Source organism: Protopterus annectens, chromosome 5.part0, assembly GCF_019279795.1.
Source record: "Protopterus annectens isolate FY-2018-M chromosome 5.part0, PAN1.0, whole genome shotgun sequence".
NCBI classification, from domain to species: Eukaryota; Metazoa; Chordata; order Ceratodontiformes; family Protopteridae; genus Protopterus; species Protopterus annectens.
Genome location: NC_056735.1, coordinates 1,714,305,065 through 1,714,321,935, shown reverse-complemented (window position 1 = coordinate 1,714,321,935; position 16,871 = coordinate 1,714,305,065). Strand labels below are relative to the sequence as shown.

At 40.6% G+C, this 16,871-nt stretch overlaps 1 protein-coding gene across 1 annotated transcript in view; it reads left to right on the top strand.

Annotated features, from left to right (window-relative positions):
- Positions 1-16,871, top strand: part of GPR156 (G protein-coupled receptor 156) — a 1,210,147-nt gene that overhangs the window by 579,646 nt on the left and 613,630 nt on the right. Inside the window, exon 7 of the mRNA XM_044071505.1 lies at positions 1,281-1,376. Coding sequence (XP_043927440.1) covers positions 1,281-1,376 — 96 coding nt within the window. The remainder of the gene's footprint in view (positions 1-1,280; positions 1,377-16,871) is intronic.

Here is a 16,871-nt window from a genome sequence, read left to right as displayed (position 1 = left end):
AGGGTTTTGAGTCAAAGCTGTTTAGGCCTTGTATCCTTTTAGTAAGGTGTCTCTGTGGGCATTCCAGTTGTTGCATGTGTCTGGACAGATGCATGCCAAAGGAGGCTTTATACTCGATGACTGGCCTAATGAGGGCTGAGTAAATGGTAGTGATGACACCCCTAGATGGAGACACAATCCCTTTGTTTATAAGCTGTGCAGAATAGAAGGATTTGCTTGTCCCATGCTGGGGAGGATGAAGCTGAAGTAAGAGGTGTAACAGCACCTGAGTTTTAGGTGAGACTCAGAAAAGTGCTGGTTGAAGAGTGAATAAATGTGACACATGGGGATAAGCAAATACACACACACACACACACACACACACACACACACACACACACACACACACACACACACACACACACACACACACACACACACACACACACACACACACACACACACACACACACACACACACACACACACACACACAGTCTTGAACTTACTGCAAATGTTGGAGCATGAAGTAAAGGTATTGCCTCATAAGTTTTGCTTCTTTGTTTCTTTTCTTTTTCTTTTTCTTTTCTTTTTAGCCTCGTCCCTCTCACAACTATCTGATACTCCCAGAAGACTTTCCTTTTCACTGGATCTACCAAGCCTGACAAGTTTCCCCCTGAACTTTTGTACTACTTTTGGGATAGTCTTTTTTTTTTTTACTTGGCCTAGGTTTCTACCCCTTGCATGCACCCATATCATCTAGGACAGGGGTCTGCAACCTGTGGCTCTTCCACCCCTCTGCAGTGGCTCCCTGTAGGTTTGAAAAATAATAGCCACTTTACCGCACAACACACACACACACACACACACACACACACACACACACACACACACACACACACACTGAGAGCGATCAAGTGACGTACTTTAAATATTGGTCTTAGAAACTTGCTAAAATAACATGATTTCTGTTAACATGCATTTTACACACACACACACACACACACACACACACACACACACACACACACACACACACACACACACACACACAGTCTTGAACTTAATGCAAATGTTATCACCTTCCCATCTCAGTGTACCTCAGCAAATTTACAGTAAGCTGATGAGTCTGTATGTAATATAACGTCTGATATTTTGTGTTAGAAGCAGAAGGCCATGTGATAGAGAAAGATTAACAATAAATACCAGTGTAAATTATGAACTCATGTTTCTTACATAGGAGCTCTGTTTCTGTGCTTAGTAAAACAAAATCAAGCAGTTGTAATGCTTTTATCTCCAAGGTAGCAGAGAAGAACATCACTTACTCCGTGATGAACACAGGATTCTGTGCCTCAGCATACTCTGATCTGTGGATGATTTTGATCTTAATTCTTAAGGTAAGATGTGAAGTGTTTATCTGTTGCATATGTGTTTAAACTATGTGCACTTCATATGTAAACAAATATGTGCAGTCATCTAACACTTTTCTTCTATAAGAACTACGGCTTTGAGCGTGTGTGTGTGTGTGTGTGTGTGTGTGTGTGTGTGTGTGTGTGTATATATATATATATATATATATATATATATATATATATATTTATAGCTATAGATATATATAGATAGATTAGAATGGTGACCTTGGAGACTATTGGAGTTGTCTTTCCTTTCAATCTTGGCGATGATTTGGTACAGAATCATTTTGTTAAGCCATAGGTCACCTTACTAAAGTAAGATTACAGAAACGGGGTACTTGCCCCTATAGTGACTTTTCATTTTGTGTTCATATAAATGGCCACTTTAATAATGTTAATGGTATTAAATTTACATAATCTGGGAGCTTGTATTACAGTTGTAATAACATATATCCTTATTTGTTTCTGCAGCCTTGCTTGTGTAGAAGAAACATCTAGGAATTTTAAGACAAGTTTACAGAACACATCAGGGACATTAGAAATAGAAGCACAGATTTCCCTATATTAAAACATAATTCTCATAGTCTACTCCTCTGGTCAGAAAAGTGACCTCAAGGCTGCTATTCTAAAATGTTAATGCCAGATGGGATAGTTTGGTACAGATTTCCTCTTACACAAAAACGTGTATTCATTTTGAAGTATGGGACTTTGAATCCTTATTGGCTTGAAATTGAATGTCATTGGAGATGTCCTGTTACATAAATGCTTAATCACAAATAACTATTTTTAATCTACTGTTTTCAGATTTTGCTTGTGTTTTCTGTCGAAATACTTTGTGGAAGGCTATGTCAAGGCACAAGAAATAATTTAGTTTTGAAAAACATTTTACCTAAGCTTGATTATGTAAATTTTCTTTATTTAATTTTGTGTAGTAGTAGTTGTAGTAAGGTAGTAGTTAGTAGTAGTTATAGTTAGTCTTAGCAGTAGCAGTATCACTTGTAGTAATAGTAGTGGTAGAAGTAGTAGTACTCTTAGTAGTAAGAGTAGTATTATTTGCAGCAGTAGTGGTAGTAGTAGTCTTAGCAGTAGTACTAATAGTAGTAGTGGTAGTAATAGTAGTAGTCTTAGCAGTAGTAGTAATAGTAGTAGTAGATAGTCTTAGCAGAAGCAGTAGTAGTAGTAGTGTTAGCAGTAGTAGTAGCAGTTAGTCTTCATGGTAGTAGTTGTAGTTGTAGTGGTAGTAGTAATCTTAGTAGTAGTAATAGTAGTAGTAGTTAGTCTTAGCAGTGGTAGTAACGGTGGTAGTAGTAGTAGTAGTAATAGTAGTAGTAGTTAGTAGTGGTGCTAGTAGGAGTAGTAGTCATCACAGTAGTAATAATAGGAGTGGTGCTTAGTCTTAGCAGTAGTAGTGGTAGTGGTGGTAATAGTAGTAGTAATAGTAGTAGTAGTTAGTAGTAGTGGTGCTAGTAGGAGTAGTAGTCATCACAGTAGTAATAATAGGAGTGGTGCTTAGTCTTAGCAGTAGTAGTGGTAGTGGTGGTAGTCGTAGTAGTAATAGTAGTAGTAGTTAGTAGCAGTGGTGCTAGTAGGAGTAGTAGTCATCACAGTAGTAATAATAGGAGTGGTGCTTAGTCTTAGCAGTAGTAGTGGTAGTGGTGGTAGTCGTAGTAGTAATAGTAGTAGTAGTTAGTAGCAGTGGTGCTAGTAGGAGTAGTAGTCATCACAGTAGTAATAATAGGAGTGGTGCTTAGTCTTAGCAGTAGTAGTGGTAGTGGTGGTAGTAGTAGTAAAAGAGAAATACACAAAATTGCCTCTTGTCTTCCGCATCATACATTATAAAGATTTAACCAGTAGCAGCTTTAATAAGAGTTGCTTATGAATCAAGGAGAATGTGAAAGGCTAGACCAACTTTTCAGTTTGATTTGTATGATGTTGAAAAGATATGAAGGGCATTAAGAGGAACTAAGAAATCTGAGCAGTTGTTTGTGCTCCTCAGCATGGGGAAAAAAAGTCTAGTAAAAAGATAGCAATTTAGGAAGATGAATCTTGAGAAGGTGGTTGAATTTGTAGTCTTTGAAAATGTGGTTTTCCAAATAAACACATATTTAAAAATGTGCATTACAAGTTTTATGGTAGTTGTCTCACTAAGAAATGTTGAGGACTGTGCAAAATGAGTTATCACAGATATTTCATATTTAAAGTGAAGGTCTGAAACGCTAGAAAATAAGAATACTGAGTCAAACAGTTTTAAAACTGATGTTTTGGAAAGTTTCAGAAAAACTGGTATTCCATCTAGAAATAAGGACATTTTATTACATCAGTGATGTGGACGAAACTTCCTAGAATACATTGGTACAATAATGGAATAAAAGAAATTCTTATTCTCCCCATGGTTTTAAATTTCATAGAAATATAGGGTCATTGGCTACACACTCAAGTACACTAGCCTTTTCTGCATTTAAAAGCGAACTTACTGTTGTTTTAAATTGTATTTTTGACAGTTTAAAAAAAAAAAAAAAAAAATCTGTCCGTTTGCTTGTTTCCTGCTATTTTCTCTTGCTAGAGGACTGTATTAAGAGTTTCTGAGCTGCCTAGACCTTTGTGTGATAGAGGGAAGCCTTTCTGTTCATCAGTGGGAGTGGTAAGCACTGAGCAGCTTATCTACCTCTAGAGGAATGGTTTCTAGCTCTGACATTGAAGCTTATTGGCCGTGTTGGGCTGCTTTCTTCCCCTTTTAACGTTCTGACTTAAAAAGCCATGTTTGCATGGGTTTGCACGACGAGCAGCGCTGCTAAGCTAGGTAAAGTATTACCAGTGCCACAAAGCCTGCTGTTGAAATTCTCCCCCCGATCTTGCTAGTGCTCTTCTTTCTGCACTTATATAGAGTATTAAGGCTTGCACTTGGTCAGTACTTCTCAAAGCATTTCCTGTAGCACATTAACAGCTGCCAGAACTAAAAATATTCCATACAGAAAAGTAAAACAGCTTCAGTACTTACTAGATTGAATGCCCATCCAGGCATGTCCAAATGTCAGTTTCCTGCACTTTCTCCTTTTAACCTGGTGAACCTGGGCATCCTGAGGCTATGTAGCAACTGCCTCATGTACACAGGCAACCCTTTCCTCTTACCTCCTAACACTCAGACTTGTGAGAGATGCACCAATATTTCTAAATAGGAAGTCAAGCACTCTCAAGCCCAGACTTGAATAGCCAGTCAAGAGGAGATGGTTAACACCTGCACTGCACCACATGTAACACATAGCCCTCCTGAACATACACAACCATGGCCCTCACATAATAACACAAAACATACACACACCTTTGCCGAGGCTTTCATTAAAAATCTACCCAAACAACAGAGACCTCCAAGGCAGAAACACACCCAACAACCACATCCCAGTACAATTCATGAAACACATAGCTCACATAAACAGTGTGCCACTCATCCAAAGCGGGTCTACTTTATTCCCCCGAAAGCCGAATTGGTCGAATACAATTTGCGTGACACATAATGAGTGAAACACGAGTACATCGAATGCACTAAACTGCGAAAGTGGAAATATCGAATTCATATAGTTGGCCCGTCTGTGGAACAGCTCCGTAACATGCGTGTGTGATAGTTACGGACCTTAGGGTTAGGGTGCGGGTTAAGGTAAGTGCATAGATAGGTACTGTATGTAAGGTTTAGTGTAGGATTTTGTGAAGTGTATGTGTGTGGAATATTTAGTTTGTTTGGGTATAGCTCAGTAGGGTAAGTGTGCGGTAGTTATGGACCTTAGGGTTAGAGCGGGGTTAAGGATAGTGCATAGATAGTTGTGTATGTAGGGTTTAGTGTAGGGTTAGAAGTAGGGTTTTGGTGCTTTACTTTAGGGTTAGAAGTAGGGTTTTGTTTAGTGTGTGTATGTTCTGTTTTTTACTGTGTTTCGGTAGGTAGTATGTTTTGGGTGGTGGGGTTGGCCAACTATGAGAGATCGAGATTTCGAATTTCACGGTTTAGTGTGTTTGATATATTCGCATTTTGCTCATTATGGTTTGCGCAAGTTGTATTCGACCGATTTGGCTTTCACGGGAATAAAGTAGACCCATCCAAAGCCCCTAAGGCAAAACAGCTTACTCAACACACTAGTCATAGGTGACTCCATATTCAGGTACACTTACGTCTCACTCACTAGGTTGAATAAGGAGAAAGTAATGGTTAGCTGCCTGTTGGGAGCCAGGATCCACCGCATAATGCATGCACTCAGGTCACTTCACAATAAGTACAAATATGACTCTGTCATTGTCCATGTTGGTTTGAATGACCTAAGATGTACCTCCCTGGACTACATGAAAAGAGACATGGAGGAGCTCTCGATCATGTAGCCCAGGCAGGTATGACTCTAGCCCTGAGCAGCATCCTGCCATCACACAGAATGACACCACAATACAAGCATAAAATGATTGACTTCAACAATTGACTAAGTTTCTGGTGTGATTCTAAGGGGATCCAGTATCTGTCTGCCTGGGACGACATGATAGACAGACCTCGATGCTTTGCCAGAGATGGCCTGCATCTGTTACTCCTGGGATTCTAGATACTGGCCAAGGCTCTTGCCGCCCTTATAGTGCCTTTTGTAAGCAATGTCCTGATGACAAAACTACCACTGTAACACCTACAACCAAATGTAATCTGAGGGTTATGCTACTCAATGCTAGAAGTCTAAATCTCAAGATGCACTCACTCAAAGCACTCCTTAAAATGGAGAACATAGACATTTGTGCAGTAACAGATACCTGGGTCAAGGCTCTGGAGAACACCCCTGTGCTACCAGGTTATAATTCATACCACACTTTTTGGCCCCAGAACTCGGACCTAAGCCCTAAACGAGGAGGTGTCTCCATATTCATAAAGGATATGCACACCTCCAGACTAGTAGCCCAGCATAATGCATCAGAGATACTTCAGGTACAACTAACACTGGTTAAGACTGCAATCCAGGTTGTAGCCTACTATAGATCAATCACCATGTCCCTAGACTCCCACTCCACGTTCCTGAGCACCTGGAAAATATTAAGGTTCAACCCAACACCCTCATACTGGGTGACTTCAATTATCCCTCCATCAACTGGGAAAACTACTCAAGTACCAACACACTTGCCCAATGTTTCCTGGAATTCATTAATTCCAGCTCCCTGGACCAACTCATTTGTACTCCCACTAGGGGTAGCAACATCCTTGACCTTGTTATTACTAACATGGGCGACCATTGCTCAACACCATCAGTAAACTCCTCCCTGGTCAGAGCTGAACACAAGATAATCACCATGGATATCCACATCCTACCCACAACCCCTGTAAAGGTAACCACCATGAAAAACTTCTCCAAAACAAACTTTGGCCTTCTAAAACAGAAGTAGCTAACTTCATGACACCTATGCAAATGGAAAATGGGTGCTTGACTGCTGAATCTTACACCTATGCACTGTACAAACATGTACGCAAATGTATGGAAACATGCCATACCCAACAGAACCAAGACGCTTTCTTCCAAAAAAAAAAAGGAAGCCAATCTGGTGATCCCCTACCATAAACAAACTCTACAACAGAAGGAAGAAACTGTTGTAGAAAAAGGTGAAGTACCAAGACTGAAAAAACTCCCTTGCTAGCCTCAACAAAACACTGAGATCCCTCATCAAATCTGCTAAAGCTAGCTACGAAAACAAAATTGCAGCAGACACCAAAGACAACTACAATGCCTTCTATATTTATGTAAAACATGTACATGGCAGTACTCAGATCTGCTCTGAGCTACAACACAATGGTAACTGCTATACTGAGCCAACCGACATTGCCAATATACTGGCCGACAGGTTCAGTGCAAACTTCACCCCTTTCACCCCCTAAAGGGCCAATCATAATACTGGAGGAATGCAAAGTACCCAATATTACTGCTGTACAGGTTAAACCACACTGTCCAAGGCCAAGAATACAGCTTCCATGGCACCTGATAATATCCCTGGCTGTGTTCTACAAGAATTACAAAGCGAACTGGCACCACATCTTTGTGCTCTGTTCAGTCACAGCCTGACTTCAGGTTTTGTCCCTACTGAATGGAGCACTGCCAAGGTCATCCCACACCACAAAGGGGGAGTGACCACAGACCCTGGGAACTACCGGCCTATTAGCCGGATGAGTTTGGTGTGTAAGGCTATGGAGTTTTCCATCATGGACCTTATTAATGAGGACATTGGGAATCTCCAAACTCTAGACCCCACACAGTTTGGATTTGTGAAGAGTAGATCATGCCTGCTCAACCTGATTTCTTTGAGTCTGTCACCAGAGCTGTGGATGAAGGCAAGGTAGTTCACACAGCCTACCTCGAGCCGGCCAAGGCCTTTGATACCATTCCTCACTCAGGGATTATAGATGGACTTACTAAACTAGGAATAACCCCCTACATCACAAGATGCATTGCAAACTGGCTCACTGATGGAACTCATGCTGTGAAAGTAGTGGATTCCAAGTCTGACTACCGACCAGTCACAACTGGTGTCCCACAGGGATCGGTCTTGGGTCCTCTTCTGTTTGGCATCTACGTTTCTGAAGTCCAGGCCAACACAAAGGGACTCTGGCTTACCATGTTTGCTGATGACTGCAAACTGGGAGCCATTATTGACTCTCCAAGAGATATACAGACATTCTACAAAAAAGCCTCACTGAGACCAATGACTGGTGCCAGAACCACAGCCTTAAGCTCAATGCCAAAAAATGCAACGTCATTCCCTTTGGGAAGAACTTGGTGCCCATGAACTACCACATTGATGGTAGTCCACTAAACACCGAAGGGTTAATAGGAGATCTAGGAACACAGGTTGATAGTAACCTCTCCTTTGACAACCACATTGTGACTGTGGTCAGAAAATCCTTCTATGTGGCATATCTCATTACAAAGGGTTTTGCATCCAGGAAGGAAGAAAGAGGTTATAGTCTCCTTCTACTCTTCCCTCATTAGACCTATTATAGAGTACAATGCCCCATTTGGCATGTACCTCACTGGACGCCTGCAACAACTGGAAAGGCCACAAAAACACCTCACTAAGAGGATCTTAGGACTTAAAAACATGCTCTATGTGGACAGACTCAAAAAACTCAAGCTTTACTCTGTCTTATATCGCCTACTTAGAGGCGATCTCTGCTTGACCTACAAAGCCATGTCTGACCCAGCACTGTTAGATATGCTACATCTAAAAAAATCACAATCCCTCCGAACAACACACTCCAGAGATCTAAACCTCATTACCTCAATCAACAGAACATGCTGGAGGGACAGGTTCTTAACCCAGAGACTGCCCATGCTCTGGAACAAACTTCCCATACATGTCAAGCAGAGCACCTCACTAACCCTCTTCAAGAGAAATCTTGATGAATGGATGGGAAATAGAAAATTCACCCTGGGGATCACTCCAGTAGCCCTTCTTGAAACTAACATCAGACGGCACAATGCCAGGGAATGCTTTTGGCTAGGCTTGTAAAGGCTCCACGGCCATTAGCCTAGTACACACCTATGAACCTATGGATTTACTACAACAAAATAGTAATTATATTTTGCTTGAACCAGTATAACAAAGAAGTCTTCAGAAAATCCATTTTAAGTTTACCAAAGTAAAATAATGGAAGGTCGGTGTATCAAAGTCTTTTTCAATATTAGTATTCAGAGGAAGTATACCTTTGCTAGAAACAGACGTGATTTTATTGAGAGAGAGAGAGAGAGAGAGAGAGAGAGAGAGAGAGAACTGTCTTGATGTTATCTTCTATCTGTCAACATTTAATAAAACCACAATGACTGAGATGTAAAATACAGGAATAAATACTTTTAGTCTGTCTTGCAATATAGTCATAAGTATTTTAAATGAACATTACTAAATTTTACTGATTTGTAGAAATACTGAAATGTCTTTATTTTCCATTTTGCCATGACAAATATCCAAGAGTTATACCACTAGGACTTCTAATGAAGTCCATGGCACATTTAGTAAAGGACAAAATCTCAGTATTGATTTTACTAACTTTGTGCTAAACTTTGCTACATTGGTCCTAATAAAGATGATTTGTAACGTCATCTCAGTGGACTGCCTCATTGGTGAGCCCGTTGCTTCCCAGAGATTGCAAAGTACAGATTTTTGGGGGGAGGGGGTTGGTTTTAGTGGTGTACTGCACTCTTCTTGCTTTTATCATTCAGTTCTTAGATTTAAAACGGAGTTGTAATGGTGGAAGAGTTATTGCATAACACAAACCTGAATTGTGCTCATTTGAAAATACTTTTGTTTTTAGTGTCCCTCAGGAAGCTTGACAAACTGAAATTAGCTACTAGGTAATGAAACCTCACAAGTATCTGAACTTAACGCACTCTAAATCAAGATAAAATACTACCAAATATTTATTTCCAGACATTGTTCAATGCTACTAATATTTGTTTCCAGACATTCATTATTAGGATTATGAACACATTTATTATAATTCTGAGCAGAATTAACTCTTATTGAACTGAGGATTGCATGTAAGCTTTGGGAATGCAGAAACAATTCCAGTTTTATCCTTTCCAAAGCCATTGTTCTTTTGTTGTCATATAATTTCAACAGATGATCTTTTGAAAGTAATTATACAAGTCATTTTCCTTTAGTGTCCTCCCTGATGCCAAAGCCATTACATAGGTGAGTTGGCATTCCTCCAGATTGTTATGTGTGTGCATTCTGTAAGAGTAAGTGAGTTTGTCCTGTAAAGACCCACTGGTTTGTTAAAGATTCGTTCTTCTGCTTTATGCCCTGTGAATGCCAAGGTAGTCTGTGCCTCTGCTGTGACCATGAAATGCATTAAGCATATAACTAAAGAATGACTACTATAATTTTACATGACATGTATATCTAGCAGTTATTTCTTGACCCCCTCAGATGTTGTTTATTTTCTTTTTTCTTATTTATGCCTACCATAATGAATATACTATAGAATATTCCAGTACATGTTTTTATACAGTTCTGTACCATGAGATTCATCACATACTTTCATTAGGTTTAATAGCCTAAATTCAAAAGCAGTTAATTTTAAAAGGCATGGATACATTCCCCAGTAGCAGCAACCAAAATCACAGCCATACTATTAAGGGGTCACCAAGGAAGTCAACACTATAATTAACAATAAAACTGTCTAGCAGTCAACACAGCTGTCTGGCAGTTAACAATAAGGATGAAGGCAATGAAGTGTTAATGAACTGCTTCTTGTAGTGCGGTGTTTCATTCCCTCAGTTCCGCTTTGCTTACTGTGTGATTCTGAGCAAGGCACTTTATCAAACATTGTTCCTTGGCAGAGTCTGAAAAATACCCATGGGGAATCAGTTTTTTACCCTGGTTAACTAATAAAAATCGATGTCTGTTATCCTGATTCATCTACCTGCACCTGTTCTTATGCCTTTGTGCATACAGTGCCCATGTACCAGATATAGCACTCACTACCATTAAATGGAGCAAAGGGTTGCACTGTAGTACCATGATGCTAAGATTGCCTTAATCAACTTAAATTCATGCAAAGATGTTGAACTAGAAAATTATAGCATTTTATAACTCCTACAAATCTTACCCACAGACTGACAGATACCTTTCAATGAATATGTCATTGAATATACCTCAAGCTGGCTAGATCCCTAAAAGAAAAAAGGTGTGGGATAGAATTACAATGGAATAACCACTTTATAGGCAAGTACAGCTTCCTTGGGGCTTAGACACAGGCAGAATATACTTGTGCAGAAAGTGAAAATTTACCAAAGAAGAAATTAAAATCTAAGTAGAAATTTTCAGCAATAAACTTGGCAGTACAACCCCAATGTACTGTATAAAGTGATGCTACAGATTAATGAATGTAACTCTAATTACATTAACTTTAACAACCTAGAATGAGCTTGAAAAAACTGCTTTCTTATCTAAGAATACATTCTGACATAAAAGCTATTGAGAACTTCTTTTATAAACTCTCTTGAATTGTTAATATAGCTCTATCATTTATCAAGCAAATTAAACAGCTCAAGCAAGTTACAAGTATGGTAGACATGAATGTTTGATTATGAAATATAATGGCCCTTCACCTTAATTATCATATGCATAAATTCAGTTGCCATGGGAAGCTGTCGCAAGGAAGAGAAATCAGCCTAAAATGTGGTCTTCAGACTGCAGCAACTCATTTCCAAGCCCTTATCAATAGCGCCACAAAAAGAAATGGACCTCATAGTCAAACCCCTGTGTACTCTTGCCATGCATGATAGCGCAGTTCAGTGGTCCATGTCACAAAGGGAAGGATTAGTACTTCATAGCACTGCACTAACTGCCACACTAAGAAACAGCAGTTCCCATAGCTGGTTGGAAGACCAACCAACACATTTAATGCCACAAATTTCTTTGTTGAAGACACAAGTTCACTAAATCCATCATTGTAAAGGGCATTAGTCCTTAATTCCCTCATAAGTACCCCAAGCAGCGCAGAAGTTCCATAACCACAGACAAGCCCCCTCACCCTCACTTCATCCCTGTTAGGATAACATGGGGGTAATCATAATGGTTAAGGTATTTACCTTATAGACAAAATGTGCAGGGTTTGATTATCAAATGGGATAATTGTCTAGGTGTAAAATGGCCCACATGGGCAGTCAGCCTAGTTCTAACCTACAAACCAAAGTACAATAGAAACAAACGTAAATTCTACTGTAATCCTTAAACCTATGAGCCCTAGTAAAACAAAAATACAGGTAACAAGGATGAAGTCAGTAACACATTGAGTGGTAATCTGAAATGAAGTACATCCCTGTAATGCAAAGCTGTTTGTCACCAGACAGTGATAGTCTGCCTTTCCTCTTTTCCTCAAAAGATACACTGTCCCTTTGTCTTTTCTTTTTTTTGTTGCTTACACAGGCAAGCTATAAACAGTGCTCAAAACAGAGGGAGTGTGGGTGGAAATAAAAGGGGCACATTTACATTAAAGTACAGAAAATGTAATCCTTTATGAAGCTTCTAACCTATAGGAAAGGAAAGAAGGAAGGAAGTTATAACACCGTACATAACACACTGAGGAAACACAGGATCTTAAAGGCTTTAAATAACAATCTGCAAAAGCAACAGAGACCTCCAAAGCAAACATCCAAGCAACCTCCACACCCCATCACCAACCATGAAACACATACTTCACATAATCAGTGTGCCACTTAATCACAGTCCTAAAGGCAAAATAACATGCCCAACACACTAGTAATAGGCAACTCTATAGTTAGGCACACTGATGTCCCACTAACTAGGCTGGACAAGGAGAAGGTTACAGTTAGCTGCCTGTCAGTTGCCAGGATCCGCCATATAACACAAGCACTCAGGTCACTCCAGAACAAGTACAAATATGACTCTGTCATTGTCCATGTTGGTGTGAATGACTTCAGATGTACCTCCCTGGACTACATGAAAAGAGACATGGAAGAGCTCTCTGATCATGTAGCCCAGGCTGGTATGACCCTGACTCTGAGTAGCATCCTGCCCTCACCAAGAGTGATGCCACAGTATAAAGAAAAAATGATAAATTTCAACAATTGGCTAAGTTTCTGGTGTCATTCAAAGGGGATCCAGTATCTTTCCACCTGGGATGACATGCTCGACAAGCCACGTTGCTTCGCAAGAGATGGCTTGCACCTGTCACCCTTAGGTTTTCAAATACTGGCCAAGGCTCTTGCCACCCCCAGAGTGCCTTTTTTAGGCAAGGCTCAAAAGACAAACCCACCACCATAAATAGCGCAAGTAACCAAAAACTGAGGGGAATACTACTCAATGCCAGAAGTCTAAACCTCAAAATGCATGCACTTGAGGCACTCCTCAGTATGGAGAACATCGACATCTGTGCAGTAACCTGGTTTAAGGCTCCTGAGAGCACCCCAGCACTACTAGGCTATAACTCATACCATACCTTTCAGCCGCAGAACCAGGACCGAAACACAAAAGGCGGGGGTGTATCCATATTCATCAAGGATACCCACACCTCCAGGTTAGTGGCGCAGCACAATGCATCAAAGATCCTCCATGTGCAACTAACAATGGGAAAAACTGCAATCCAAATTGTAGCTTGCTACAGATCACTCACCATGACCCAGGACCCCCATTCCACATTTCTGGAGACACTGGGAAATATGAAGGTCCTACCAAACACCCTAGTACTGGGTGATTTCAATTACCCAAGCATAAACTGGGAGAACTACTCAAGTACTAACTCCCTTGCCCAACGTTTCCTAGAATTTATAAACTTGAATGCCCTGGATCAACTGGTCAACACCCCCACCAGAGGGAACAACATATTGGACCTGGTCATCACCAACATGGGCGACCGGTGTTCCACACCGGAGGTCAACCCCTCACTGGTTATATCAGACCATAGACTAATCACTCTGGATATCCACATTCCACCCCCACCCCCAATCAAGGAAACCACCGTGAAAAACTTTTCAAAAGCAAACTTTACATTACTTAAGACTGAGGTGGAAAAGTTCACAGCCCCCATGCTAAAGGACAATGCTGTCCAAGCTGCTGAAACCTTTACAAAGGCACTCTATGAGCATCTGCAGGAATGCATGGATTGTGCTATCCCAAGTAAAACCAAGACTCACTCCTCCAAGAAAAGGAAACCAGTCTGGTGGACCCCTGCCATAAGCAAGCTATACAACAGAAGGAGGAAACCAGTAAAAGAAAAATTGCCAATGACTCCAAAGATAACCACAAACATTCTTTAGCTATGTCAAGAACCTAAATGGAAACTCTCAGATCTGCTCTGAGTTAGTGCAGAATGGTACAAAATACACTGAACCAACTGATATTGCCAACATTCTGGCAGACAGGTTTAGTGCAAACTTCACCACCTCTCACCCCCTAAAGGGCCCATAACCATACCAGAGGAATGTAGGGCCCCACCAATCACTGACACACAAGTTAAAACAGCCCTATCCAAAGCCAAAAACACAGCTTCAATGGAACCGGACGGTGTCCCAGGCTGTGTCTTACAAGAGCTCCAAAATTAACTAACGCTTCACCTAAACATACTGTTCAAACTCAGTCTCTCTACAGGCTATGTACCCACAGAGTGGCACACAGCAACAGTTATCTCACTCCACAAAGGTGGAGCCACAACAGACCCCGGGAACTATCACCCTATAAGCCTGACTAGACTGGTCTGCAAGGCTATGGAATGCATCATCATGGAACTCATTAACAGAGACATTGGGAACCTTCAAACCTTGGACCCTACCCAGTTTGGCTTTGTTAAGGGCAGATCATGCCTCCTAATACTTTTGGACTTCTTTGAGACAGTTACCAAGGCATTAGACGAGGGAAAGGAGGTCCACACAGCCTACCTAGACCTCGCAAAGGCTTTTGACACCATTCCCCATTCTAGTATTATAAACAAGATCACCAGCTTGAACATAAACCCCTATGTCACGAGATGGGTTGCCAACTGACTCATGGATAGAACCCACATGGTGAGAGTTGCAGGCTCTATGACTGACTCTAAACTGGTTACAAGTGGTGTTCCCCCAGGGCTCAGTCCTAGGACCCCTCCTGTTCGGTATATACTTCTCAGAGGTACAGGCAAACATAGAAGGACTATGGCTGACCAAGTTCACAGATGACTGCAAACTAGGGGCCATAATTGATTCTCTGGCTGATACAAACACCTTCCAGAAGGGTCTCACTGAGACGGATACCTGGTGTCAAAATCATGGCCTCAAGCTAAATGCCAAAATGTGCATAGTCATCCCCTTTGGAAAAAATAAAGTACCCGCGAACTACCACATAGGTGGTAGTCCCCTAAATACAGAAAATGTAATAAGGGATCTGGAGATCCAAGTAGATATTAATCTCTCCTTTGATAATCATATTGCCAAGGTGGTTAGAAAATCCTTCTATGTGACCCACCTAATCACAAAAGGGTTTGCATCCAGAACAAAAGAGGTTATTGTGCCTCTCTACTCATCACTCATTAGACCCATCATGGAATACAATGCCCCATTTGGGATGTACTTTACAAGATACCTGCAACAGCTGGAAAGACCACAAAAGTACCTCACCAAGAGGATTACTGGCATCAAACAGATGCCCTATGCAGCCCGACTCTAAAAACTCTAGCTGTACTCAGTTGCATACCGCTTACTCAGAGATGATCTCTGCCTGACATGCAAGGCCATGTCCAACCCAGAATTGATGGACATGCTCCACCTAAAAAAAAAACAAATCCCAGAAAGCCACATGCTCTAGAGATATAAACCTCACCACAACAATAAATAGGACATGATGGAGGGATAGGTTCCTGTGCCAGAGACACCCATTGCTTTGGAACAGGATTCCAATATACGTCAGGCAGAGCCCCTCACTAACACTCTTCAAGAGAAACCTTGACGGGTGGATGGGAAACAGAAAATTTACCCTGGGGATCACTGCAGTGGCTCTGCTGGACAGTGGCACAGGGAACTAATGGCTCTGCTGGACAGAGGCACAGGGAACTAATCTAAGGGGGTGGCGAAAGCCAACACATTCTGGCTAGGCTTATAAATGCCCTTGGGCAGATAGCCTAGTACTTACCTATGAACCTATGGCTGTGCTACTAACAGAAAAAAAAAAAAAAAAACAGAGGAAGCTGCCATTTGAAGTTCAACATTTTCATATGACAGAAAAGGTAAAATAAGGTGAACATATATATTCTGCTGAAATAACCCTCTCTAACTCACAGAGTTATAGCCTAAGGAAAGATCTGTTAATGTGTATAAAACTATGTAAGAGAACAATTGAAATGCATAATACAATAAGGAAAATTAAACACTTATATGCAAGACGTGATACGGATTTATTATGTCAAAGCATGAAGAATGCTTATTACTGTTAAGTCGTAAGTAAAACAATAGTTTTAAGGATTAAATAAAATGAAAATCAATTTAATATCTATTTTATGTTTTCCATACATCAGGATCTGTTCTAATTATTTCTTCATTCTGAGGTCCAGAATGCCTTGCTAGAGTGGATTGCTAGGAGGTTACTTTCCAACTTGTTTGCAGCTAAGATAGTCCCAGCCTTATGGGGGTGATATCAGGGCTCTAAAGTTAGGAGTACATGGGACAGAAAGTAACAGAGGTTCAGATGGAAAGCATGCAATGGAGCAATGCAGCTATTAATCTGGGTTTTTGTGAGGGTGGAGGTAGTGGAGTATATAAGGTTCTTTGAACATTTTCTATACCAGTGATACCAAATCAACAATTGAACAGAAGAGTTCACCAAAAAATAAAACATGTCTGAATTCTCTTACTTTCTGGAAGACTTTCTATTTTGGCAGTAATACATATAAATCAATTTCCAGATAATCAGTCTTTTCCTTCAGATGTTAGTTCTGCTTATGCAGAACATTATATTGTATTTCTGACCCCAGTACATTGGCATCAGTGT